We start from the raw sequence: 25,828 nt of genomic DNA, 5'->3' as shown, positions 1-25,828 counted from the left end.
ACCCATTGTGGAGATTTGCATTTGCCTGGAGCAGAGACTAAGGGAGTAGCTCGAGCCCTGAGATATGGGCAGAAGAGCTAATATCCCTTATAGCAGAGGAAAATCCTCTGTGGTGGTGATGGGAGGAAAATGCCCCCATCCCACGGATCCCTCAGAGGAGATTAATGCCGGTGGCATTTTACTCCACAGAGAACTAGCAGAACTTAACACCTCCCTAGAAATCTGTGTGTGTGAGAAACCTTAAGCAGGAGGCTCTCCCAATATAAGGCTCAGATTTCAGATTTCTGAAGGCTACCCTTAAGGTTAATAATAATAATAAGAGCTGATACCATCAATCTGAGAAACTGCTGATGTCTTTGTTCCCTCCCTCGTCTTACCCTCTGAGCAAACAGACTTCAATAAAATCAGAGTGGAGCAAATATTCTGGACCATTTCCTGAATCCCACAGCAATGGAACCCTGAGCTATGTCTCTTGTCTGTCTTTACTGTAGCTTCTAACTCTGTGTTTCTTCAGTCAACTGCTGCCAGTTTCCACAGGTCTCAGTGGATGCTGCTCTCGGGCGGGACCCCAACATAATGTTATCTGTTTTGAAGGAAATGTGTAAAAGCATTTATGAGTGGGAATTCTTTTCTGTTTTTTATTTTCCATGTTATTACATTTTGGCCCTTAGAACCCCTAAGACATAACTATTTTCTAGCTACTCAAAGATGCAGAGGTTTTCAGAGCTTCTCATTTTCTCTGCAGCACGGTTCCATCCAGCAAACATAGCTATGATGTGAACGATGACTTCCCAAGTCTCATTATTTCACCTTGTGTCCTTTCCAGGAAGCAGAATGTGCCTACACTCTCTTCGTTGTGGCCATACTTTGGCTCACGGAATCTTTGCCTCTGTCAGTAACAGCTTTGCTGCCTGGCTTATTATTCCCCATGTTTGGGATCATGTCTTCTAAGGAGGTAAGTTCTCCTGCAAATGTTCATCAAAAGCAGATGCCTTATTTGTGCAAAAATTTCCACTGGAAAAAGAGTTGTGTTTAAAGGAAGCAATGGTCCCATTGATAAAGCTTCCACATAAGTCCCCCAAATTTCCAGTTGTTTCTTGACTTAGGAATTCTGCACATGCATCTAGATTCAGGGAACACAGACCCTCTGGGCTGCACCTTCTTGAGTCACATGCGTCATCTTCTGTCACTGACATGACATCTCTACCTAGTGCCTCGCTCCCAACAAGTGAGGAAACCTCTTTGCCTTCTGTGTATGCTTCTTCTGTGCAGCAGAATTTGGCCTCATAGTGATGGAAAAAATTTTTTTGTTTTTAATGAAGAAAGAGCTTCGTCATGCTCTTTTTCAGAAAAACCATTTAAAATATAAAGTCACAGTAACTTTCATGTTTATTTCCATTTTGTTCTTGCTGAGAGGAGTTCAGTCATGCTGAAAGGCATACCTTTATACCATCTATGGGTACCCATCTGCAGAAAATGGATTTATTTTCTCACTAAAAGCATGAAATGTATTGAAACCAGAAATATCCATGTCCATGGAGTCTCCAACCACCAAACCACAGCTGAAACTTTATCAGGAAGGATGTTGAGTTCAACATGCCCAGTCACTGCCATTTATGACCTCTGGACTTCTGCCTTTTGCCTGGGTTCAGCATTGTTATCTTGAGGCTCACCTTTAATGTGGGTGGGGAATTTCCACTCTAACTTACCCTTGATTACAGTTCTTCCTGTTAGAGGGGCCATTCTCTTCTTTATTTTTGTGTTGTTCTTCTCTGTTTTGGAGCACATGCCATCTTTTTGCATCTTTAATCCTCTCTGCTCCTCTTTTCTTACTGCATTTTCCTTTTCATCTTTATCTTGACCCTCTTCTTATCATCATCAATTTGGAAGAGCATTTGGCCCATGCTGTCCTTCATTTCCTCCTGTCCCCAGACTGACATGCTGTCACATCATGGAATCTGAGATCTGTTCTCTATGATGTTTCTTAAATGCACCAGTGTGCTATGTGCATTTAAATAAAGGGAATATAAAAAGAAATGATTGACAAGTTCTCAAAAATTGGATGTCAAATTGTTAATCCCAGTGCTACTGTCTTAGATGGTTCTGTCTCCAGGGATAGTTTAACAGTTAGTTTTATCTCTCATGATTTAATAACAAAAAACTGATTAAATTAACTTTAAGGGGGGAAAAAAAGGCTGAGGTAGAATGAAGTTCACTGGAGTAATGAAGCATTTCTGTAGCAAGCAGCTTTGTGAGAGGGCACACATATAGGAGCACTAGAGGGAAACAGAAAGAAAAAAGTACCTAGGAAGGTCGGGCGTGGTGGGAGCTGACAAAGATATATCTCTCTACCTCTTCCTGGTATACAAAGGCCTAACAAGAGGCAGCAAAATCACAGGTGCCAATAAAAGTTGCATCACTCCAGCTGAAGGTACCTGCCCAAAATTCTTTTATTCCCAAAAGTGCTGGCCTCAGGCTAATTTAATAATCATTAAATCTCAAACTTGGGAAAGGAGTTTTACTGGGTCAACTCTCACCTAGGACATGGACCCCTTCCATAATGTCTCTTATAGACAGGATCATTCAGAAAATGCTTAAATACTCTCTAGGTTGTGGGCTTCTATTATCCTTCAAAGAAATTCATACCATTTTTGAATAGTTTTAACTCTTAAGCAAATCACCTTTATTGAACCTAAGTCTAAAACTCAGTCACTTTGACACACTAAATATTTTTCTAACATTTAGGATTCCACAATTAGACCTTCTCTTTTTTCTTGCATGATAGTATTGCTTGGATTTGAAAATTAATATTATTACTTTCTTATCTCTTTCCACCTTGAGTCTCTCTGGTCCAGAACTCCCATGCCCAAATCTACCACCTCCAGCTCTGTCACCATCACCATCTTCTTTTCTCTCCATGAAACTAACTCTAGTTTGTCAATGATACTTAAGAACTACATTAGTTAATATATGCAAAGTCTGTTACATAGCAAACACTCAATATATGTAACCTAATATTATTTGTATATTGACAAAAGTGAATGGAGTATTCTAGAAACATTCTGAGTGTTGCAAAGGTAAATGAGTCATCTCCCTTCTAGCATTTCAGCTTGAATTTGTTTTAAACTTTCTGTGCCTTTCTTCACCTAGTAACCTGAATTGGCACTTTTAGCAAATCAAAGACTCAGGACTTTTAGTGGAAATAACTGATTTTTTAGTCTTCTGATCCTCTTTCCATGCGGGAAACTTATTTTTTTATTCACAAATAGCTGACCAAAGATAAAGGTTATTATGGAAAGATCTAGAGATTTAATCCAACAGCCTGAGATCAAAACCTGCTATTTACCCCTAATTACTTGTTATGATCCTAGGCACATTTCTTGATAACTCTTATTTATCATCTGTAATGGGACATGATAATGACACAGAGCCCATGGGTTGTAATAACAATCAAACTAAATAATCTCTGTTAAACAGTGATGCAAACTAAATTTCAAACATTCTTATGAGTTTTAATATTCACAAGTGGTTTGTTTGGAGAGATTTAAATGGTCGTTCTAGCCTATTGCAGCATCTTTGAGTCACAAATGTGTCATTAATAACCTCAGCTAAGTTCAGAGCCCTAAACACTTCTGTCTTTGTTCATCATTGTTTTAACCTTAGTTCAGCAAGTGCTAAAAACCTGTATCTTGCTGGGACACATTATGGCACTTGGAGAATGTCAACAAATATTGAACTTCTCTTGTATCTATCAAAGTAAACCTGAAATGCTAAGACATTTACAGCGTGGAAAATTTGATATCAATGTTATTACAATAAAATATGTTTACATATAAATTTTAAACATATGAATGTGAAAATATATGTTTATGTATAATATATATTATATCCCATGTATCCCCAGTCATTCAATAAATATTTATGTGGTGGGACTTTGCTTGGAACTTAGATATACATCAATGAATAAAAACATATAAAAGTTTTCTATCTTTACTGGGAAAAAGAGGCAATAAACAATATATCTGATAAACAGATAAGTTATACAGGATAGTGAGTTAGAAATGTAATTTTTGGTGGGGGGAAAATGCAATAAACTAGTGGATATCAGAAAGGGTGGAAGTTTTAAAAAGGATATTCAGGTTAGACTCATTGAGATGGAGTCACTGAAAAAAAGATTTATAGGAAACGAGGAAGTTTTTCATTTGAATATCTGAGGGAATAACCATTGCAGAAGGGGAATACCCAGTGAAGGCACATGTCTGCAGTGCAACTGAAGAAGAATGAGTGAAGTGAAGAATTATAGATTATGTCATGGAGATAACGTGAGGAGGGAATGGATCGGCTAGGAACAAAGCAGGTCACTATACAATTTTAATTCAGAATGAAACGGGACCCTCTGAAGCACTTTTTCTTTTTTTTTTTTTTTGACTGGGGCCAAGTTTGAACCCGCCACCTCCACTATATGGGACCAGAGTCCTACTCCTTGAGCCACAGGTGCCACCCCTCTCTGAAGCATTTTTAACAGAAGACTGACATTATCAACCTGACTTTGATCTTAAAAGGATTACTGGGGCTGTTTTATAAGAAATAAGGAAGAAAGAGAGATACATATTCTAAGTTATTGCAATCTCCGTGAAAGAAACATGGTAATTCAGACCAGGGACAGTAATAGAGACCTTGAATATATTATTGATAAGCTTTGAAGGTAAAAATCAACAAACTTCCCCAAATTATTGAATGTGGCATATGATTGAAAGAAGAGATTCAAGGATGCCTCCCAGATTTATGACCTGCCAAGTGGAAAAAATGAAGCTGTTATCAATTGAAATGGGAAAGACTCTGGGCAGAGCTGGTTTTTACTATAGACAAGGTCTGCCACGGGGGATTCAGTGATGGACATGTACATTTGAAACACCTACCAGACATCTAAGTGTGATGCTGAATAGGCAGTAGACTATAAATGAGTCCAGAGTCCATGAAAGAAAGTGTTGATCAGAGATATAGACCTGAGAGTCATCGGCATGTAGATGTTATTTAAAGTCCTAAGATTTGATGAGATCACTCAGGAAATGAGTAAAGATAGAAAAGCAAAGAGGAAAATGAGCTGAGCTCTGCATAACTGCCATGGTAAGAAGTTAGTGAGAAGAGAAGGTACAAGCCAAAGAGAGTGAGAAGGTTACTGAGATAGGAGGAAAACCAGGAGGGTGAAGCAGTGTTTTCAAGATGAGGTAATGATCATGTGTATCAAATCTGCTGATAAGGCAGTTAATACGATAACTAGATATAAGCCATTGGATTTAGCAAAACAACATTATACCTAACAAAGCACTTCTAAAAAAAAAATTATCTTGTTTAATTTATAAACTTGATGTAAAGTTACTAGTTAATTTTTACAACTTTTTATTGATTGCAAAAAGGTTGCTCACCTGGTAAATTACAGAGCTAAGAGAAAACCTGGGTGCTATGGCTGCAGAAGTCCATGTTTTTTGACGAAATCCCACTTTGAGACAGAAGGATACTTACCTTGATTTTGCAAATAGATTTCAAATTTCCTTAGAACTTTTACTTGACTTACCAATTTTACCTTGAAAATAGTTATATGTATCAGTGTGATTTACAGTAGCACCTTCTTCTAGTATGTCCTGGACAAAAAAGGTAACTAATGTTTTTCTGTAAATATCCATGAAAACCAGAGAATAGGTAATAGAGTGAAAACATAGAGAATGTGAAAATTCCTCCTTAGGTTCAACAACTAATTTCATTTAGAGTGAAGGCCATGTTTGTTTGTATGGTCTTTTGAGGAATTAGCAAACTATGGGTCTAGAAGGTCAAATCCAGTGTGCTGCCTAATTTTTAAGATAAATTTTTATTGGAATAAAGCCAAAGCCATTCGTTTACATGTTGCCTTTGGCTCTTTGTGCCACAACAATGAATTTGTATAATTTGCAATAGAGACCAGATGGCTCACAAAGTCTAGAATATTTACTGTCTGGACCCTACAAAGTACTCACTTCTCAGATAACATGAATAGATTACAACAAGAACATTTCATGGTCCTGGACTTCATTCTGTGTTTAATCACTTGCTAATCACTTACTAATAATATAAACTCTCTGCTCCATGGGTGGCACCTTGTTATACCATCACCATCATGTGGTGGAAGGAGTAAGGGAGCTCCATGAAGCCTACTTTGTAAGGACACTAATTCCAGGCATGTGGCTGGAGCCACATCTTAGGTTCATATTAGGTGCTAAGATATGAATTTGTGGGGGATACCAACATTCTCACTATATCAGTCACAGGGGTGTATTTCCATGAGGAAAATTGCAAAAGAGATAAGGCCAAAAAAAAAAAAAAACCCTGAAATATCATTCATCTTTCAGTAATAAACTTAAGTATAAGGTCCTGTAATAAAACCTTCCTAATCCCTAGAAGAAAAAAATTACCCCTTATTCCACTTATTCTTTGAATCCCAACCCTGCCTTCGGAGGTATTTCTCATGCACATATGATACTCTTTGTTAATTTGTTTTTTCTCATCTTATTTTGGATTTTTTTTTTAATTTTCACATATACATGTGTAAATTAGGCTTCCACTTTTTGCCTTCATGAAATTAAAAAGGCTTAAAATTTAACAATAATAACAATGTTTAAGATAGGGACCAGAAACAGCTCATCTAACAACCTGTAAACTCATTGAGTCTAGGCAGTTATTAATCCAACATCTACTGAGTGCCAATATGTGTAGGTAAGGGCTAAGGCTGTATATATGACAGTCAATAAGACACAGCCTGCTTTTAGTATATGCCTAATGTACCAAAGGGGACAGATAAATGAAGAAATGATGATTATATAGATTAAATGTGCTATAAGAAAGGAGGATATCGTTCATAGCAGTTTAAGGTCTTAGGGAAGGGATGTTGGAAGAACTGACATCTGAGTTACTCCATGAGGGGCTATTAAGAGCAATCAAAGCAAGAGGAAAGGGTCGTTCTAGGTTGAATTACAAGCAAGTGTTAAAGCATTTCTGTGTTTGGGGAACTAGGAAAAAGCAGTATGGATCAGTAAAATGACTAGAGAGGTGAAGTGGGACGGTTGACAAAGGATCTTGTGTACCATGTTAAGAAAGAACACTGGGATTTTTCTTTAGCACATGAGATTCACTAAAGGAATGTATGAAGGCATTACGTGATCAAATTCATACTTTAGAAAAGTTACTATGACGGTTAGAGGATGAATTAGATAAAGACGGATCGTACAGTAGCCAGGTGAGGAACAGTGAAGCCCTTAATAAAGCTACGAAAGACATAAGAATAATAAAGCGTAATGACTAATACATGCATGCTGAAAGAGAAAAAGGAATCACAGCTGACCCTTAGGTTTCTGGCTCGGGCAACTAAGTATACAGAAGTTTCATTCACCACAAATAGGGGTATAAGAGGAAGGGCTTGTTAGAATGATGGAGAGTAAGAAGATGAGGAGTGTTATTTGGGTATGTTGTAGAATATTCAAATGGAAATGACCAGTTGGATACACCAGTTTGAAACTCAGAAGACATATCTGTCTGAATATAGAGATCCTGGTGTAGTCAGCATTCATTTAACAGATACATATTTAGTAGCTACCATATAGATGCCAGACATTATTTTGGTCCTCTAGAAATAGAAGTTGAATTCTTAAAATTCAGCCATTGGATGTATAAAACAAAAAGGCTATGGACAGAAGCCTGTAGAATACCAGCTTTAGAAGAACAGAGGAAAAACTAATTTTCAAAGCAGGCAAAAAAGAAAAATTCAATTCAGGAATAGAAACAGGGAGAAAAAAATAATGGCTCAGAAATCTGTAAATAGTAGTCAATTGATAAATAACTTATACCTAGGGTAAGGGTTGAAAGAGTTAGAAGAACAGGAGGTGGGGGCACAGTGTAAGCAACTGCGGTTTAGACGCTCAGAGACCATAGCTTATTCATTCCCTCCCTCACTCACTCCCTCATTCATTCAGTACTATTTGCTGAGCTCTCTTACTCTGTGCAAGACTGTGCTATATGCCCAATATGCAGGGGTGAACAAAACAGGTCCTGGTCCTCACAGAATGTGTAGTACGATAGGGAAAACCAATAACCAGCAGGTAAATGACCAGAATCTGTGTAACATGATATGCTACTAAAAAAATAGGGCTCCATGATACAGAAAATTAGTGGGATCTATTTAGAAAGGCTTGATATTTGAGAACTGAAGATACGCAAAGAGGAAAAAATATATAAGACATTTATTCCTTTGCCCTTACAACATTTTTGGTGCATAGCAGATGTTTTTTTTCATGTGAATGAAATAATAAAAAATTGATAATAATCATGTATTTTCTATTACCCGATCACTGCAAAATATAAAGAGATGAATAAAACTTTGAAAACATCATAAATTACATTTGTATAAAAACACACGTAAGTTATCCACTTGTCTACCTTTAATTTCAACAGGTAATTATTAATTTTTTTTTGCCTTTCATGGAAACCAAGCTTTGTAAACTATATTTAAAATGCAGACACAATTTAAAATATTATACCAAAAAATAGAATTTATTTTCATTTTCCTTCATGGTTTCCTAACATTAGGATGGTTTTGACCCAACACTTCCATTTCTTCTGTTAGACATTATTTGATTTTTAAGGGGATATTTCCTGCTCTGAGCCTTTCCTCAAAGCACAGCTTTGTGTTTAGATTTAGTCAAGTATTTCCTACAGTAAGTTCTCTCGAAAAGCAGTTCTGTGAAGTGTTCCAACTAAAAAGAGATAGAAATAAACTTGTAATGATTAAATAAGTTTGGAAAACTATGCAATATGTGATATCCCACTCCTTGAGAATGACAATATACACTATTATAAAGGTTTTGAGAAAAGCTACAGCAAAAAAAATAAATAAATAAAAAAGCGGCACCTGTGGCTCAAAGGAGTAGGGCGCCAGCCCCAAATGCCAGAGGTCGGGGGTTCAAACCCAGCCCCGGCCAAAAACTGCAAAAAAAAAAAAAAAAAAAAAAAAAGATTAGCATTTCAAAATTCTATGTTTTCTAAATGTAATTAAAAAAAAAAAAAAAAGATTATATACCTAACCTATTTCAGAGCCTTCTTTGGGAAATACTGCTGCAAATGATTGCTTAAAGGTGACTGGACACTTTACTAATCTCTGAATGGTTAGTCTTTGAAAATAGCTTAAACAAGTTGGCCCTCATTTTAGATATTTGTTTCATAATATATAATTTGAAGGTAAAACCATTTAATAAATGGAGAGACTGTATAGCTACAGCATAATGGGTGGTGAAGAAGGTATTGGTAGGTTGGATCTTGATTCAAGCCTTTTCCAAATCGCAGTTATTGTTATTCTACCACAGGATCATAAATAGATTGACCCCAGTTCACATCTGGAAAAACCAGGACACAGAAGGCTTGTTTGATGTTACACACTTATTCAATAATCCACTACCCTAAGTACTCTATTTTCTGTATATTTTTACATAACACTATTTCTGGGTAAGAATACAGAACGTGTTTGAATACAAACACGTCTACATTTTTCTCAACAAAATAGACAGATTATGTACTTGAAGTTCAAATTTAAGAGCAGCGTAATAATGTGTTTCTTGTGCAGTGTTCTCCCACCCAACTCCATGTGAATAACTATGAGTTTAATTGAAATCACAGGTGGCATCTGCTTATTTCAAAGATTTTCACCTACTGCTGATTGGAGTCATCTGTTTAGCAACATCAATAGAAAAATGGAATTTGCATAAAAGGATTGCCCTGAGAATGGTGATGATGGTGGGTGTGGAGCCTGCATGGTGAGTCCTGCATTCACTTGCTTTCAGTTGACATTCTGAACAGATCATGTTTTGTTCAGAGCAAACAGCCAAATAAGAAATGCATGTCCAAAGAATTGTTTGCATCACCGTATAATTCATGACTTTCTTATCCTTTGCACATACAAAAGTGATATAAAGTGTACTTGAGTTATAGGAGGAAAAAAAAACTCCACTGTTCCTTTCACTGCAGGTCTACCTGCAGAGAGATTTGAATAAGTGCATGCAAGTCACTCACCTTTTACACACCATAGAAGTCAAAGCTGAGGGAACCCTTGGACCTCAACAGATAAGATTGATAGACTTCAGAGTAGATTCAGGCCTATCTTGTTTATTTGGCTGATTACACATTCAGAACTTGTTGAAGACCACCCTTTATCATCAGGGAGGATGTTAAGAATCAAAGCAAAGACATTACCGACAAATCGCAATTGTGTGGAGAAAGAGTCCAAGGTGAACACTTTTTAACAATCAACTTTTGCAAAGTGAAACAATCATCAGTTAAGATTTTTGATCTATAGAATGTGAAATTACTCATTTGACCAATTTGCTTCCCCTGAAATGAATTCTTTTTTTCATGAAATTAATCAGCTATTTTGGTTTTATTCTACCTCTTGTTCAGAACATGAATGTAAGCTAAAGAAAATTTCCAGCGCTGTATCATTTGCGTGGTGTCATTTTGCTTTAAAGCCTTAGATGGTTCTTTCCCCTTTTCACCTTTCTTTGACAATAAGAATGTTGCATTGACCTCTGTTGCATAATTTATTCTAGGCCAAAGCCACTTCTGTGTTCATCACTTATGACATAAATTTGTTTTGTTAAATACAAAAGAAAGTCAGTTGCTCAGATGAAAAAAATTAAACCATTTTTTAAAATTAAAAATGTTATAGCATATGTGTGATTAAAGCTTCTCTTGATGGTGCTCCCTGCCTCCTGGGGTGCTATGGAATATATCTCTTTCTTCTGAGCATCTGCTCACTGACTTTAGGGGACGGGATGATGCACTGCACAGTGGGGTAGGAGTCCTATCCACTGTGCCACTTAGTGACTTTTCAATTTAAGGCATTTTCACCATACAAAAGCTTTATCTGATCCTAACATTTTTAACAGTAAGATTTCATGTCTTACCAAATGCCTTAAATTAAAAGTGTTTCTAGTTTTCCTTTTTCTTTTTTTTATTTCCTTGCTTATTTTTTATTTCTTTGTTTTTTGTTGTTGTTGTTGTTTGTTTTGCTGTTGTTGTTGAGACAGAGTCCCACCCTATGCCTCTGAGCAGAGTGCAATGTTGTCACAGCTCACTGCAACCTCAGACTCAGGCTGTGGGCAGTCCTGCTGCTCAGCCTCCAGAAGCTGCTGGGATTACAGGTGCTCGTTGCAGCACCTGGCTGGGTTTTTCCATTTTTTTTTAGGAGTTGGGTCTCTAGTTACCTTTCTATTAAGAATTATTTCTTATTTAATCAGATTTCTAAATAGTTTTCTATTATTTTGTTTTATGCATAAAAAATATTCATCTTATCTCAATTTCAAACTTACAGTGTGGAATTATTCTCATAGATAACGTTTTAAAAGGGAGTCAGAGAATTTCACATATGGCTATATGGAAAGATGTGTGCCTAAAGGATTTTCTAGGGCCTCTTCCTTCAGGCTTTTTTTCCCTAGTGTGGTTCTGAAAGTTTATAGACATGGTTTAAAGTCCTCTGGAATTACGTATGTCAGTATTGAAGGGAGAAGAACTACTCTATTTATAAGGAAAGACAGTGCGGTGCATCCAGTTCTTGACAAAACAGAGGAATGATGTCAGAGCCAGGAGAGCAGAAATAATAGAACATGCAGAAAATTCTGAAACCTCTTTCTAGGAAGTGATCTTAGCTATTTTCTCCGCTCACCATATATTGAACTAGAATAGTGAACAAATAAAAGAAAGCTTTATAAATATTAATCTCCTTGTCTCTGTGCCTTCTTGGGTAAAGCAGATATGGCTGAAAGATCAAAGAAAAAAAGAAGGGCCCCTTCTTTCAACATTCAAACTTTGGTTGTATTTTTACCTTCTAGCCTTTGAAGGTAAATAATCATCTATAAAGAACTTCAAATATTGGTGTGTTATTACTAACTGTTATATGACATAACAGTTTGCAGTTTGATCATAAGTTTAATCATATTTCTGTTTGTGGAGAGGAACTTCTTACAATTTCCTGGAAGAAAAATCTCTTAACTCCACTTTTACAATCACCATTTTGATTTCTACCTGGCTATAAACTGCACTTGGAGTTCACCATCTGGGCAGAACCTTAACTTTCTATGTTTTGAAAAACTTAAATGCTTTACAGTTAAATACAGAGCTAATTAAGCTAGAGGGCTTTCTCATTTCAGGCTGACCTTGGGGTTCATGAGCAGCACCGCCTTCTTATCTATGTGGCTTAGCAACACTTCTACTGCTGCCATGGTGATGCCCATCGTGGAGGCTGTGGCACAGCAGATCATCAGTGCCGAGGCAGAGGTCGAGGCCACACAGATGACTTATTTTACTGGAGCTGCCAACCATGCACTGGAAATTGATGGTATCATGTGTTGATAGTCACATATTGAGGTCTAGTTATTTGGGCAATAGGTGTAAACTCAGGAATGCTGGGTTGTTTGAATTAACTGGCCATACATGCAGGGTGTGAATTTAACCTTTTTTCTATAGTTTCCAATATGTATGAAAAGAAATTATAAAAATATTTTACCTTAAATTGTTGGCTTTATAATCTCTGGCAAAAAGAGGAAGAATACCTTTTCTGTCCTGCAGCCAGTCTGATAAAACACTCTCTCATATCTTTATCTGTAAACCTCCAGGTTTCTCTTTCCTGTCCTGAAGTGACTTTCCTGAATAATATTGGAATACTTGAATTTTTGCATTCTATTTGGATACAGAACCAAATTTCACTGTGGGTATTTCTAGCTCTGATGAACTCCTCTCATGCAGTGAACAAATGTTGGAGGGATATTTGTATTTATGAAATATTTTGTCAAGATGTCAGTATAAGATGAAGTTTTTATTTTAACTTTCTAGTGTATTTCCGTTTTCTCACACATACACATGTTTATGCAAACCAAATAATAACCCCTGTTTAAAATTTTTTTTTTTATTTAATGTTTTGCAGAAAGTGTTAATGGACATGAAGTAAATGAGAGCAAAGAGAAAACAAAACAAGTTCCCAGGTAAAGAATATTGACATTTTGATTAGGATGTTCCAAATTACATTTTAATGAAATTATAAACTGGGCCAATTTATTTTTCAGGCACAGTAATGATACAGGGAAAAGTCCAAGTAAGATGGAGTTAGAAAAGGTACATTAAATTTTATTCTTTCTAAATAATTATACATGAAATTATATTAGAGCTGTAGTTATATATGTGTGCATTTTAAAACCTGTTTCTTACTTTCTTTTATATAAATTATTTTCCTTGACTAAGTCAAAGGATAGTGTAATGGTTTGATAAGACTTCATGGACAGACTGAAACTGATATCTGGATAGGGACCATTTTAGGCTCTGAAAATTTAGCATCATTATTTTCTCACTTTACTAGAATCATAAGGATGACAGCCAATGTAGTTTAAAGAAATATAAATTTAGTACATTTTCTTATTAAAATCTTGCTGTCCTAGTAGCCTGATTTTCATTAGGAACATTATATTTCCCCCAGGCTATGAACTTAGAGCAAGTCTGATTCATACTATTATAAGTCCAGTTACCTTTAGTGTTTCCATTGCCACTAAAAATTCAATGCAGAATGTATGAGTTGCTTCTGTCAAATGCAGGCAGAGGACTTGTTGTAGCCATTCTAGATTTTAAAGGAGATCTTTCTAAGCTATCCTATAGAATCCTTCCCAAAAAATATATCAATGTAAAAATACTATACTAGGTTGCTTTGGAAGCAATGTACCTCAAGATCTGAAAATCATCATAAATAGAAACAGTCCTACAGTGACCATGCCATAGGAATAAGAGAGTGAGGTGTATGTTTCCTCATCTGGATATAATGCATTAATAAGAAGCTCAATGGAAAAAAATAAAAACCTCTAGTTTATTACAGAAAACTTTAAGGCTAGAGCAATTTATATATAAAGAGAAAATGAATGCAAAGATAATTTTAAGGCATTAGCTATAGTATACATTAAAGCTTTTCAAAGAGAGGAATTTCATATATATTTATGAAAACCGTATTATCTTTACCCATAGAAGTAATTCTTTTAAAACATAAAACATCAAGAGTGTGCCAGGTGTATTATAATATGTTAGAAGTGTATGAAAACTGCCATGCCTAAACATAAAGAACACACATGCACTCAGTAATTTTCCTGTGGTCTTTTTCAGAAGCGAAGGTTTCTAGCATAATGCCTAACTATTGAATCAAAGCTTTTCAAATTCACTTGATATCTAGTACTGTCCTAGGCATTATAGGAAGGTCTCTGGATTGAAAAAAATCTGCTCCTTACTATAAGCAGCTCAGAGGTGAATGGAGAAGATGGAGTATTTAAAAAAAAAAAAAAAAAAAAGTCTGACTTAAATTCCACAACAAAGGCCAAGCGTTCCAGAAGCAGGAGCCATTAGTTCAATCTGGGCATATTGGGAGGAGGGGGTTTGAGTGGAAGACTTGAGTTTGGGGAGATGATAGCACATGCAGGGACAGCAAGGCAATAAGAATTCCACCAGCAGGGACACGTCTACACTTCATAGCCAGCTGAGACTCTAGCACATTCCACCTGCCTGACACAGTAGATATTCAAGAGATACAATGCAACAAGTCGCAATACCAGTGTTAGGGATGAGCTTTTGTGAAGAGTGAAATGGTTGAATAAGTTTGGCCAGGTTAGAATTAGCTCTTCATGAAATGCCATGGAGTTTAGAGTGGGTCTTATGGGATGAGGGAGCCTTGAAGCTGGGGGTGGAGGGGCAGCATGGTGAGTTTTGCTTTTGGGGAAGCTTGCTCTGATAACAGTGTGAAGGGCAATAAGGTGTGGACTTGACTGAGATCAGAGGGGGAAAAGTATGATATATTCACTGCTCTAAACTACATGAAGGTAGATTTTGATGCCATTGATTGGGATGGAGAACACAGAGGGAGGAATAGTTTCTCGATGGAGAAAAGTAAAGTGATTTGGGTGCATTTTAGCCAATACAGATTAATATCTGAGTTTAAGAGAAGAGACCACGGCCTTCTTGAGGGCTGATCCTATGGTCTTTCTAGGACTCAACGAATAAAAATTCAACCTTGTATTTATAAAAAGGGACAACTTTTTGCTGTACAAAAGTGTTCTTTATAAGAGATTGCATGAAATTGTGAATTGGTTTTTATTTTATTTTATTTTTTTGGTTTTTGGCTGGGGCTAGGTTTGAACCCGCCACCTCCGGCATATGGGACCAGTGCCCTACTCATTGAGCCACAGGTGCCACCCAGTGAATTGGTTTTTAATAATTACAAATGGCTTTTTAAGAATAAACATACTGTTTTGCAGTTATAACAAACGCACATCTTCTTTGCCATGTTTACCCTAGATAATTTAACACTGACTATATGGAAGAATTTAACTGACAATATGGAAGAATCTACACCTACTTCATCTCCCTATAAAACAGAAGAAATGTTTATATTAATAATACTTCAGTCTTATGCTTTCTTCTTGAAGTGAGTGGAGTATTCAATTAAAATAACTCCTGTAGGACTTGACTTTGAATTTGACCTATAAGGCAAAAAAGACACAAATATTAGTTAAATTTTATTTGGGTTTTTTACTGTGTAAGTGTAAGATTCACAGGGTCAGAGATTTTTATCCATTTAATATGTATCTCGGGTATGTAGAGCGTTGACTGCTGTATGGGCAAGTATTTAGTAAATATTTGCTGAGTAAATTCAGTAATAGTTTCCCTAATTATTACAACTAGATTAAAATATCTCATGCTGTAAACTATAACAAGAAAAGAAGCAAGGGGATAAAGGTTTAAAGATAAAACTACGGATCAGATTGGTTTCCTTTCGGGTAGTAAGATAAAAAATGGCTTGAAACTCTAATTTATCAGCTCTAAAATTCTTGTTAAAAGAACAACAAAGTTCTCATATAGATGATAATGATGATAATTGTGCTGCTATAGAGGCTGCTGGCGGTGGTGGTGATAGTGATAATAATGATTATATGTTAGTATTAAAGAAAAAGATACTTAGTAGTCCACAGAGTACAGAATCTCATTTAGGAGTATTCATATCTAAGGTCCTTATTCCTAAGCTGCATACCTAAAATGAAATGTTTTCCATGACTTCACGTCCATGAAGTTCTCTTCTGCATAGGCCACAACTCAGACACTAACAGGGCATCCTTCTTGCCCAGAAGAAATGCAACAGGCAGGTCCTTAGCCCATAAATCTCATGCTTCCCTTAAAAGCAGCTGAAATATTTTTAGAGAAGAGAAGGAATTGGGAGAAGAAAGAAATACCCAAAAGTATATGAAGGTATACTGGGGATTTCAAAAAATGTATATATATTTTAAGAGACATTATCTATGTATTACCTATTGAAGTTGAATTGAATTATGATTGCAAAGCGTAGTCAGACATTCACCCAAAAGACGGCCTTAATCAAATGAATGCCAGCATCACCACGTGACAGGTATGAACAGGATAGCTTTTTCGCCTGAAATGTGTACCCTGTGTATGTTTGTCAGGATCCATCAGTGCAACTGGAGACCAACTATCACTCTTTCAGTTTCCATAAGAAATGAGTTCCAGGTCTTGAAAAATCCATTTGTAAATACCAAAGGAGGAATCAACTTGCTGGTGCTTTCCTTCCACTATAAGCATTAGTATTATTCCAAGAGACACCCCACAGTTTAGATTAGCTCAATTTCTAAACCTCTGGCCATTTTCAAATTAAAAAAATTGGAAAATCAGTATGCTTTTAACAAAAGTTTTGAGATAATTGTTTTTCATTCATTTAATAGAATTTGTGGTTTCTCAAAGGGTTGAGTTCAAAGAAAATAGCATCTTGAACAAATAGCATCTTGCTTTTAATTAGGTGCTGTTTAGCTCAAAGAGTAAAAATACTTAAAGTCAAACACTGCAAGATACACCTTTTAATGTTCGCTGAGAATGCAGAGACCCCCGTAAGGACAGTAGTAAGCATGGTTCATAACAGCGGGAGCTAGGGTATTAATTCTGCTAAATAAGGAGATATCAACTCTACAATATACGGACCCTACATCAAATATGAAAAATGTATTTTAGCTTAGATTACATAGGTCCTACAAGCAAAAGTTGATTCTCCTTGATTATGCTTTCCTGTTCTTAGACTGGGTGAAAGTGGGTCAAAGGCAATTATTTTGTCCTGTCTGATAAAACCTACATGTCTCCTTTTACTCATCCAGGCAAATCCTATGGTTTATAGAAAATATTTATACAGGAGGTGAGTAGGGAAAGAGAAGAAGACTACCTCATGCCTTTTAGGAATTACAGCCACAACCTATGAACTTGAACTTACAAAAGATTTCAATCTTTATTGCAGTCAAAGTCCTAGTTCCATTGATAGCCATACTTAGTTGTTTTTCTGTAAAACATTATGTTATTGAAGAAGTAATTGACGGTTGATACCTTTTCCTCTATATATTTTTATTTTATAAATTACAAAAATATAGGCAGGCCTTCATATTTTGTTAGCAAAACATTATCTGGCAAATATAAGCTCAACTACATTGACAGCATCTCAATGTATGATAAAGCCCCCACCCTGTGTGGCTTATTCGAATACTGTATTTTCTCTAAATCTTCATCAATGTTTTTCTATGTATCCTCTAGTGATATTTCTAACAAAGAAATACATTTGTTTTGTCCTCAAATTATCTTTTAGATATTTTGATTGTGAAATATTTTGAACCTATACACATTTCAAAAGTGTAACTGGACCTTGTAAACAATAAGATATATACCACACCCCTGCTTAAGAAATAGACTGGAACAAAAGTATCCACGAGCTTTTCTCTGATTCTGTTCCTTTTCCTTACACAATCACTGCTGTCCTCTTGCCAAGGTAGCCATAGTCCAAAATTTTGTGTTAATCATTCTTGTTTGCCTTTCGGTCTTGCCACCCACAGTGGTTACAAAGTATTACTTTTTCAAGATCTTTAAAATATGACAATGGAGCTTTAATAGGAATTGCATTAAAATTATATATTGCTTTGGGTAGTATGGACATTTTAACAATGTCGATTCTTCTCAGCCATGAGCATGGTATGTTTTTCCATCTGTTAACATCTTCAGCTATTTCTTTTCTTAAAGTTTCATAGTTCTCTTTGTAGAGATCTTTCACATCCTTTGTTAGGTATACTCCCAAATATTTCATCTTCTTTGGCACTACTGTGAATGGAATAGAGTCCTTGACTGTTTTTTCAGCTTGGTTATTGTTGGTATATATAAAGGCTACAGATTTAAGGGTGTTGATTTTGTAGCCTGAGACATTGCTATATTCCTTGATAACTTCTAAAAGTTTTATACTAGAATCCCTAGTGTTTTCCAGATATACGATCATATCATCTGCGAAGAGTGAAAGTTTGATCTCTTCTGACCCTATGTGGATACCCTTGATCGCCTTTTCTTCCCCAATTGCAATGGCTAAATCTTCCATTACAATGTCAAAGAGCAATGGAGACAATGGGCAACCTTGCCTGGTTCCTGATCTAAGTGGAAATGATTTCAATTTAACTCCATTCAATACGATATTGGCTGTGGGTTTGCTGTAGATGGCCTCTATTAGTTTAAGAAATGTCCCTTTTATACCAATTTTCTTAAGTGTTCTGATCATGAAGGGATGCTGGATATTATCATAGCTTTTTCTGCATCAATTGAAAGAATCATATGGTCCTTATTTTTTAGTTTGTTTATGTGTTGAATTACATTTATAGATTTACGTATATTGAACCAGCCTTGAGACTCTGGGATAAATTCCACTTGGTTGTGGTGTATAATTTTTTTGATGTGTTGTTGGATTCTGTTTGTTAGGATCTTATTGAGTACTGTAGCATCAATATTCATTAGTGATATTTGTCTATAATTTTCTTTTCTTGTTGGGTCTTTCCCTGGTTTGGGGATCAAGGTGATGTTTGCTTCATAGAATGTGTTGGGTAATATTCCTTCTTTTTCTATATTTTGAATGAGGTTTAGTAGTATAGGTAGCAGTTCTTCTTTAAATGTTTGGTAGAATTCTGACGTAAAGCCATCTGGTCCTGGGCTTTTCTTTTTAGGGAGATTTTGTATAGTTGATGCTATTTAAGAACTTGATATAGGACTATTCAACATTTCCACTTCGTTCTGGCTAACTCTTGGTAGGTGGCATACTTCCAGGTATTGGTCAATTTCTTTCAGATTTTCATATTTGTGAGAGTAGAGTTTCTTGTAGTATTCGTTAAGGATTTTTTGAATTTCTGAGGGGTCTGTTGTTATTTTGCCTTTACCATTTCTGATTAATGAAATTCGAGATTTTGCTCTTTTTTTCCTGGTTAGGTTGGCCAAAGGTTTATCTATTTTATTAATCTTTTTAAAAAACCAACTTTTGGATTTATTGATCTGTTGTATAATTCTTTTGTTTTCAATTTCATTTAGTTCTGCTCTGATTTTGATTATTTCTTTTCTTCTGCTAGGTTTGGGGTTGGAGTGTTCTTCCTTCTCCAGTTGCTTGAGATGTCCCATTAAGTTATTAACTTCCTCTGTTTCCGTTTTCTTGAGGAAGGCTTGTTGTGCTATAAATTTCCCTTTTAGGACTGTCTTTGCAGTATCCCAGAAGTTCTGGTAATTCGTGTCTTGATTGTTGTTTTGTTCCAAAAATTTGGTGATTTCCTTCTTAATCTCGTCTATAACCCATCTATCCTTCAGCATAAGGTTGTTTAGCTTCCATGTTTTTGTATGGGTATGCAGGTTCCTGTTGTTATTCAGTTCAACTTTTATTCCATGATGGTCTGAGAAGATGCAAGGAATAATTTCCATTTTTTAAAATTTGCTGAGGTTAGATTTGTGGCCTAGTATGTGGTTGATTTTGGAGTACGTTCCATGGGCTGAGGAGAAGAATGTGTATTCAGTTCTGTTGGGATGAAATGTTCTGTAGATGTCTGTTAAGTCCAGATGTTGAATGGTTGAGTTTAAATCTAAGATTTTTTGCTTAGCTTCTTTTTGGAGGATCTACCCAGCACTGCTAAAGGGGTGTTAAAATCTCCAACTACTATGGAAGTGGAGGAAATCAAGTTGCTCATGTCTGTTAGAGTTTCTCTTATAAATTGAGGTGCGTTGTGGTTGGGTGCATAAATATTAATAATAGAGATCTCATCATATTGAGTATTACCTTTAACAAATATGAAGTGTCCGTCCTTATCCTTAATTATTTTGGTTGGTTTAAAGCCTATTGCGTCTGCGAACAGGATTGCAACACCTGCTTTTTCTACTTTCCATTTGCCTGGAATATAGATGACCATCCCTTCACCTTGAGTCTATATTTGTCTTTTAATGTAAGATGTGATACTTGTATGCAGCAGATGTCTGGCTTGAATTTTTGTATTCAGTCAGCCAACCTGTGCCTCTTTAGAGGACAATTTAAACCATTCACATTAATTGAGAATATTGGTAAGCCTTTCAAGAGTCCAGTGGACTTTTTTTAATCCTTTTGCAACAGTGGAAGTTCGAATTTGATCAAAATTTTCAGGGTGAGTTTACTTTTGTGGTGGAGGATTACGCTGGTCTTTTTTTTTTTTTTTTGATTACGCTGGTCTTTATGGAGGATAGGTCTGAGAATATCCTGGAGAGCTGATTTAGTTATGGCAAATTTCTTCAACATGTGAATGTCATTGAAGTATTTAATTTCTCCGTCATAAATGAAACTCAGTTTAGCCGGGTATAGGATCCTGGGTTGAAAGTTATTTTGTTTTAGGAGATTAAAAGTCGATGACCATCCTCTTCTAGCTTGAAAGTTTTCAGCAGAGAGATCTGCAGTTATTCTAATATTCTTCCCCTTGTAGTTAATGGTTTTCTTTCATCTGGCAGCTTTCAGAATTTTCTCCTTCATATTAACTTTAGTGAAATTGATTATGATGTGTCTGGGGAATGTCTTATTTGGGTTGAGTCATGCTGGAGTTCTGAAACTGTCTGCTATCTGAATTTCAGAATCTCTTGGCATATCTGGAAAGTTCTCTTTCATAATCTCATGCAGAAGAGACTCTGTGCCTTGTGAAGCCACTTCGTTGCTTTCAGGGATCCCTATAAGACGAATATTAGTTTGCTTTGAATTATCCCAGAGCTCTCTGAGAGAGTGATCTGTTTTTGCCCTCCATTTCTCATCCTCTTTGAGAGTTTGGGAGCGTTTGAAAACTTTGTCTTCAATGTCAGAAATTCTTTCTTCTGCTTGCTCCATTCTGTTACTGAGGGATTCTACTGTGTTTCTCAAATCTCTGAGGGATGCAACTTCTTGTCTCAATGTGTCAAAATCTTTGGTCATTTGGTCTTTGAATTTGTTGAATTCTTGAGATATCTTTTGGATTACTGCTTGGAGTTCTAATTCAATCTTATTTGCTATCCAGATTCTGAATTCGATTTCTGACATCTCAACTATTTGTTTATGCATGGGATCTTGTGCTGTGTCTGCCCCATTGATCCTTGGGAGAGTTGATCTACTCTGATTATTCGTATGCCAAAGTTTTTCTGTTGATTTTGCCTCATGATTGTTTTTCACTGTTGCCTCTGGCCGTCCTCAGAGTTGGGGAGGTATCTCTCCAAGATTAGATCCCAACGGGATCACTCTATTGTTGCTTGATCTTTGTAGAGAGTGACCCTGTGTAGTTCCTCTGGGGCTGCTCCAGCTAGGGAGTTCTGGTTGTGGAAGCAGCCCCAGAGTGTGACACACACCCGGATCCAGCAACAGGGTGGGAGGTGGTGCGCATGGTTCTGGGAGTGCCTGGCACCCAGTGACTTTGGCACAGAGAGCCCAAGGCTCCAGCAGTCTCTGGCCAGGAGAAGGGCTCTGCGCAGAGGCAAGGAGGGCTCCAGGGGGCACACGGCTACCAGTATCCCTGACCAGACAAGCAGGACAGTGTGGAGGCTGGGAGGACACAGGAGGGAAGATGAATGGTTGCATGGCTTTTGCAGTTCCTGGTCAGGGCATGCAGAGGCCCAGTTGGTACGGGGTCGTGGCACAGATCTTATGGAGGTCTGAGCAGCACCAAGCCCAGGAATTTGAGGTTGCTATGAGCTGTGAAACCACGGCACTCTACCCAGGGCAACAGCCTGAGCTTCCAGTGTGCCAAAACCGTCTCACTCTGCCCCTGAGGGTTAAGGCTGTAAGGCAGCTCAGTCCCCGCCTTTAGGCTGCTCAGTCACTAGTTACTACCCTGTTTCCCTGAAAATAAGACAGTGTCTTATTTTAAGGTGTGTTCCCAAAGATGCACTAGGTCTTATTTTCAGGGGACATCTTATCTTTCCTGTAAGTAGGTCTTATTTTCAGAGGATGTCTTATTTTGGGGAAAACATGGTAGGTCCCGCCTGATCCTTGCTCTGGGACCCTGAGGGTGGAGCTTGCTGGGGCAGTTCTCTCACACAATGGCTCCCTGCAGCCCAGCTCAGTGGCTCTGTCTGTGGCCCCAGACAATGACCAAAGTTCTCTGCACTCCTGCTCAAGCTCTCCCCAAGGCAGTTCAACTGAGTGCCAAGTCCAAAAACACCAAAACAGTTCACAGGTAAGGCCTTTCCGGCTTGCAGTCTCACTGATGCTTGTATTTACGGTTGCCGGTGTGATTAGGTCGATAGAACACACGTGACCTCTTGCCAGTTTCCCACTGTTTTTGTCTTCCTCTTGGGGTCCGGAAGTCCCTTGCTGACTCCCTGTATCCTCAAAGGGATGATTATAGGCAGATTCCACCAGCCAGAGATGCCTGGAGTCTTATCTCCCCAGACTCACCATGCCCAGTTGCAGGGAAGCTGTTACTCGGCCACCATCTTTCAAAATCTCCCCTTCTTATGTCTATTTCTCCTGATAGTACCACCAATTTTGGTGTTTATATATTGTTAGATTATGTGGTATTTAGAATCCATTTATAATGTTTATGTATTTCTGGCTAATTAACCTTTTACCATTTTGCAATGTACCTCCTCATCTATAGTAAACATTTTTGATCTTACAGTTTATTTTTCTGTTGCTAATGTGGTAAAACAAGTTTCTTTAGGCTAATATTTACCTGGAATTTTTTTCTATCCTTTTGCTGTAAATATCTGTCATTACACTGTAAGTGAATATCTTATGAAAACCCTATTGCTTGTTTTTGTGCTTTTACTAAGGATGAAAATTTTTTGTCTCTACTTGACAAGCTTTATTCATTTAAATTATTTATGATATTATTTAGAATTATTTATATTGCCAGCTTTCTATGTTTCTCAAATATTCTTTCCCTGTCTTTCTGCATTCTTTTCCTTTTTTTTTTTTACCTTGTCTCTCACTCACACACACACACACACACACACACACACACACACACACGGACATTCTAGTCTATACTTAGTGTCTACTGTTGTGGTTGTCCTGATCATTTTACCATGTTGTTGGGCAGCAAGGGCTGACGTAACAGAACACCACCAAATGGTGGTGTAAACCTTAGAATTAATTTTCTCACAGTCTTGGGGATTAAAAGTACAAGATCAAGGTGCTGTCAGGGCTAATGTGTGGTGGACACGGGCACTACTCACTGTGTCTTCACATGGCCTTTCCTCTGTGCACATCCGGTAGAGAGAGAGATCCCTGTTCTCATTTACTCTTTTTATAAGGACACCAGTCCTGTCACATAGAGCTCCACTGTCATTTAACATTAATTATCTCTATAAAAGTATAGAACATGAGGGGCGGTGCCTGTGGCTCAGTGAATAGGGCGCCAGCCCCATATGCCGAGGGTGGCGGGTTCAAGCCCAGCCCCGGCCAAACTGCAACCAAAAAAAAAAATAGCTGGGTGTTGTGGCGCGCGCCTGTAGTCCCAGCTGCTCGGGAGGCTGAGGCAAGAGAATCGCGTAAGCCCAAGAGTTAGAGGTTGCTGTGAGCCATGTGACACCACGGCACTCTACCTGAGGGCAGTACAGTGAGACTCTGTCTCTACAAAAAAAAAAAAATGTATAGAACATGTAAGAAAATAAGGCAACAAAATGAGACTCATAAAAGCCCTTGTTTAGAGATAAATAGTCCTACTGAGGGTTAGTCCTGCAACATCTGAGTATCAAGGGACATAAGTCGTCTATAATATCATATATATGTAATATATAAAAATCTAAAAGTAATCCATTTATTTTCTTCCTCCTGAACAGTGCAAAGACCTTAGTACATTTTATTTTGGACCATCCTTTTCTATGTACATGCTATTGTTCTCTAATTTTTTTTAGTTCCACTCTATTCTTCTATAAATTATATAATTTTATTATTTTTGATCAATAATTTGGAGGATTATGTTTATATTCATTAGTATTTTGTTCACTGTTGTTTTCTCGCTTCTCAGACCCACCACTGGGGGTCATGCTCCCTCTGCCTTGAACACGTCTTTTTTTTTTTTATTAAATAATAGCTGTGTACATTGATATATTCATGGGGCATCATTCATTAGCTTCACAGACCATTTACCAAGTTTCACATATACCCTTGTAAGATGCACCGCTGGTGTAATCCCACCAATCCCCTTCCCTCTACCCACCCCCTCTTCCCCCTTCCCCCTATTCTTAGGTTGTAACTGGGTTATAGCTTTCATGTGAAAGCCCTAAATTAGTTTCATAGTAGGGCTGAGTACATTGGGTACTTTTTCTTCCATTCTTGAGATACTTTACTAAGAAGAATATGTTCAAGCTCCATCCATGTAAACATGAAAGAGGTAAAATCTCCATCTTTCCTTAAGGCTGCATAATATTCCATGGTGTAAGAACACATCTTTTGAATGTCCATTGGAGTATGCCTGTCCATAGAAACTCTCAGCTTTTTTTTTTTTTTTTTTTTTTGCAGTTTCTGTCCAGGACTGGGTTTGAATCCACCACCTCTGACAGATGGGGCTGGCACCCCTCTCCTTTGAGCCACAGGCACCACCCCAAACTCTCAGCTTTTGTTTGAGAGACAGGTCTTTATGATTCTTTTTTTTTGAGACAGAGCTTCAAGCTCTCAACCTGGGTAGAGTGCTGTGACATCACAGCTCACAGCAACCTCCAACTCCTGGACTCAAGCGATTCTCCTGCTTCCGCTTCCCAAGTAGCTGGGACCACAGGCATCCGCCACAACGCCCGGCTATTTTTTGGTTGCAGCCTTCATTGTTGTTCGGTGGGCCCAGGCTGGATTCAAACCCGCCAGCTCAGTTGTATGTGGCTGGAGCCTTAGCCGCTTGAGCCACAGCCGCCGAGCCATATAATTCTTGAAATCTAGTTTTAGTGGTTATAGACAGCTTAGAGAAACTATTATTTTTTCTTTGTACGTTGGTATGTAGTTCAGTGTGTTTTGGCTTTCTTTTGTCCTTTTGAAAGGGCAGCTAGGAATCAGCCAAATCATTTCTTTGTAAGCAAGCTTTTCTCTTTGGGTGCTTAAAGACTTGTGTGTTTGTGTGTGGGGTGGGTGTGTGTTTTCTAGGGCTATATTTTAATATGTCTAAGTGTATATTCCTCCTACATTTGTGTATTTATCTTTTCCAAAAATTCTTGAGAATTCTCTGGTGCTATTTCTCAATATTCGGATGCCTCCTACTAGTTCTCTTTATTCCCTCCTTCTACGTCTCCAATTAAGTACAAGTTATGCTTTCTCACTGTATTTTCTAGGCTTCTTAACATCTCTTTTTATTTTATTTTTCTGGACTTTTTTTCTGAGCTGCTTTATGGGCAGTAACTTCTGATTTATCTTCCAGTTAATTCTCTCTTCAGCTATGTCTGCTTTATTATTGACCCATCCACTGAGTTTTGAAATTCA

General features: G+C 37.3%; 1 protein-coding gene across 1 annotated transcript in view; it reads left to right on the top strand.

Annotated features, from left to right (window-relative positions):
- SLC13A1 (solute carrier family 13 member 1) overlaps nt 1-25,828 on the top strand; it is a 90,684-nt gene that overhangs the window by 20,420 nt on the left and 44,436 nt on the right. Inside the window, exons 2-6 of the mRNA XM_053553809.1 lie at nt 827-955; nt 9,697-9,833; nt 12,222-12,409; nt 12,995-13,052; nt 13,134-13,182. Of these exons, the coding sequence (XP_053409784.1) occupies nt 827-955; nt 9,697-9,833; nt 12,222-12,409; nt 12,995-13,052; nt 13,134-13,182 (561 nt within the window). The remainder of the gene's footprint in view (nt 1-826; nt 956-9,696; nt 9,834-12,221; nt 12,410-12,994; nt 13,053-13,133; nt 13,183-25,828) is intronic.

Source organism: Nycticebus coucang, chromosome 11, assembly GCF_027406575.1.
Source record: "Nycticebus coucang isolate mNycCou1 chromosome 11, mNycCou1.pri, whole genome shotgun sequence".
Taxonomy (NCBI): domain Eukaryota; kingdom Metazoa; phylum Chordata; class Mammalia; order Primates; family Lorisidae; genus Nycticebus; species Nycticebus coucang.
This window is presented reverse-complemented; position numbering and strand designations above follow the sequence as displayed.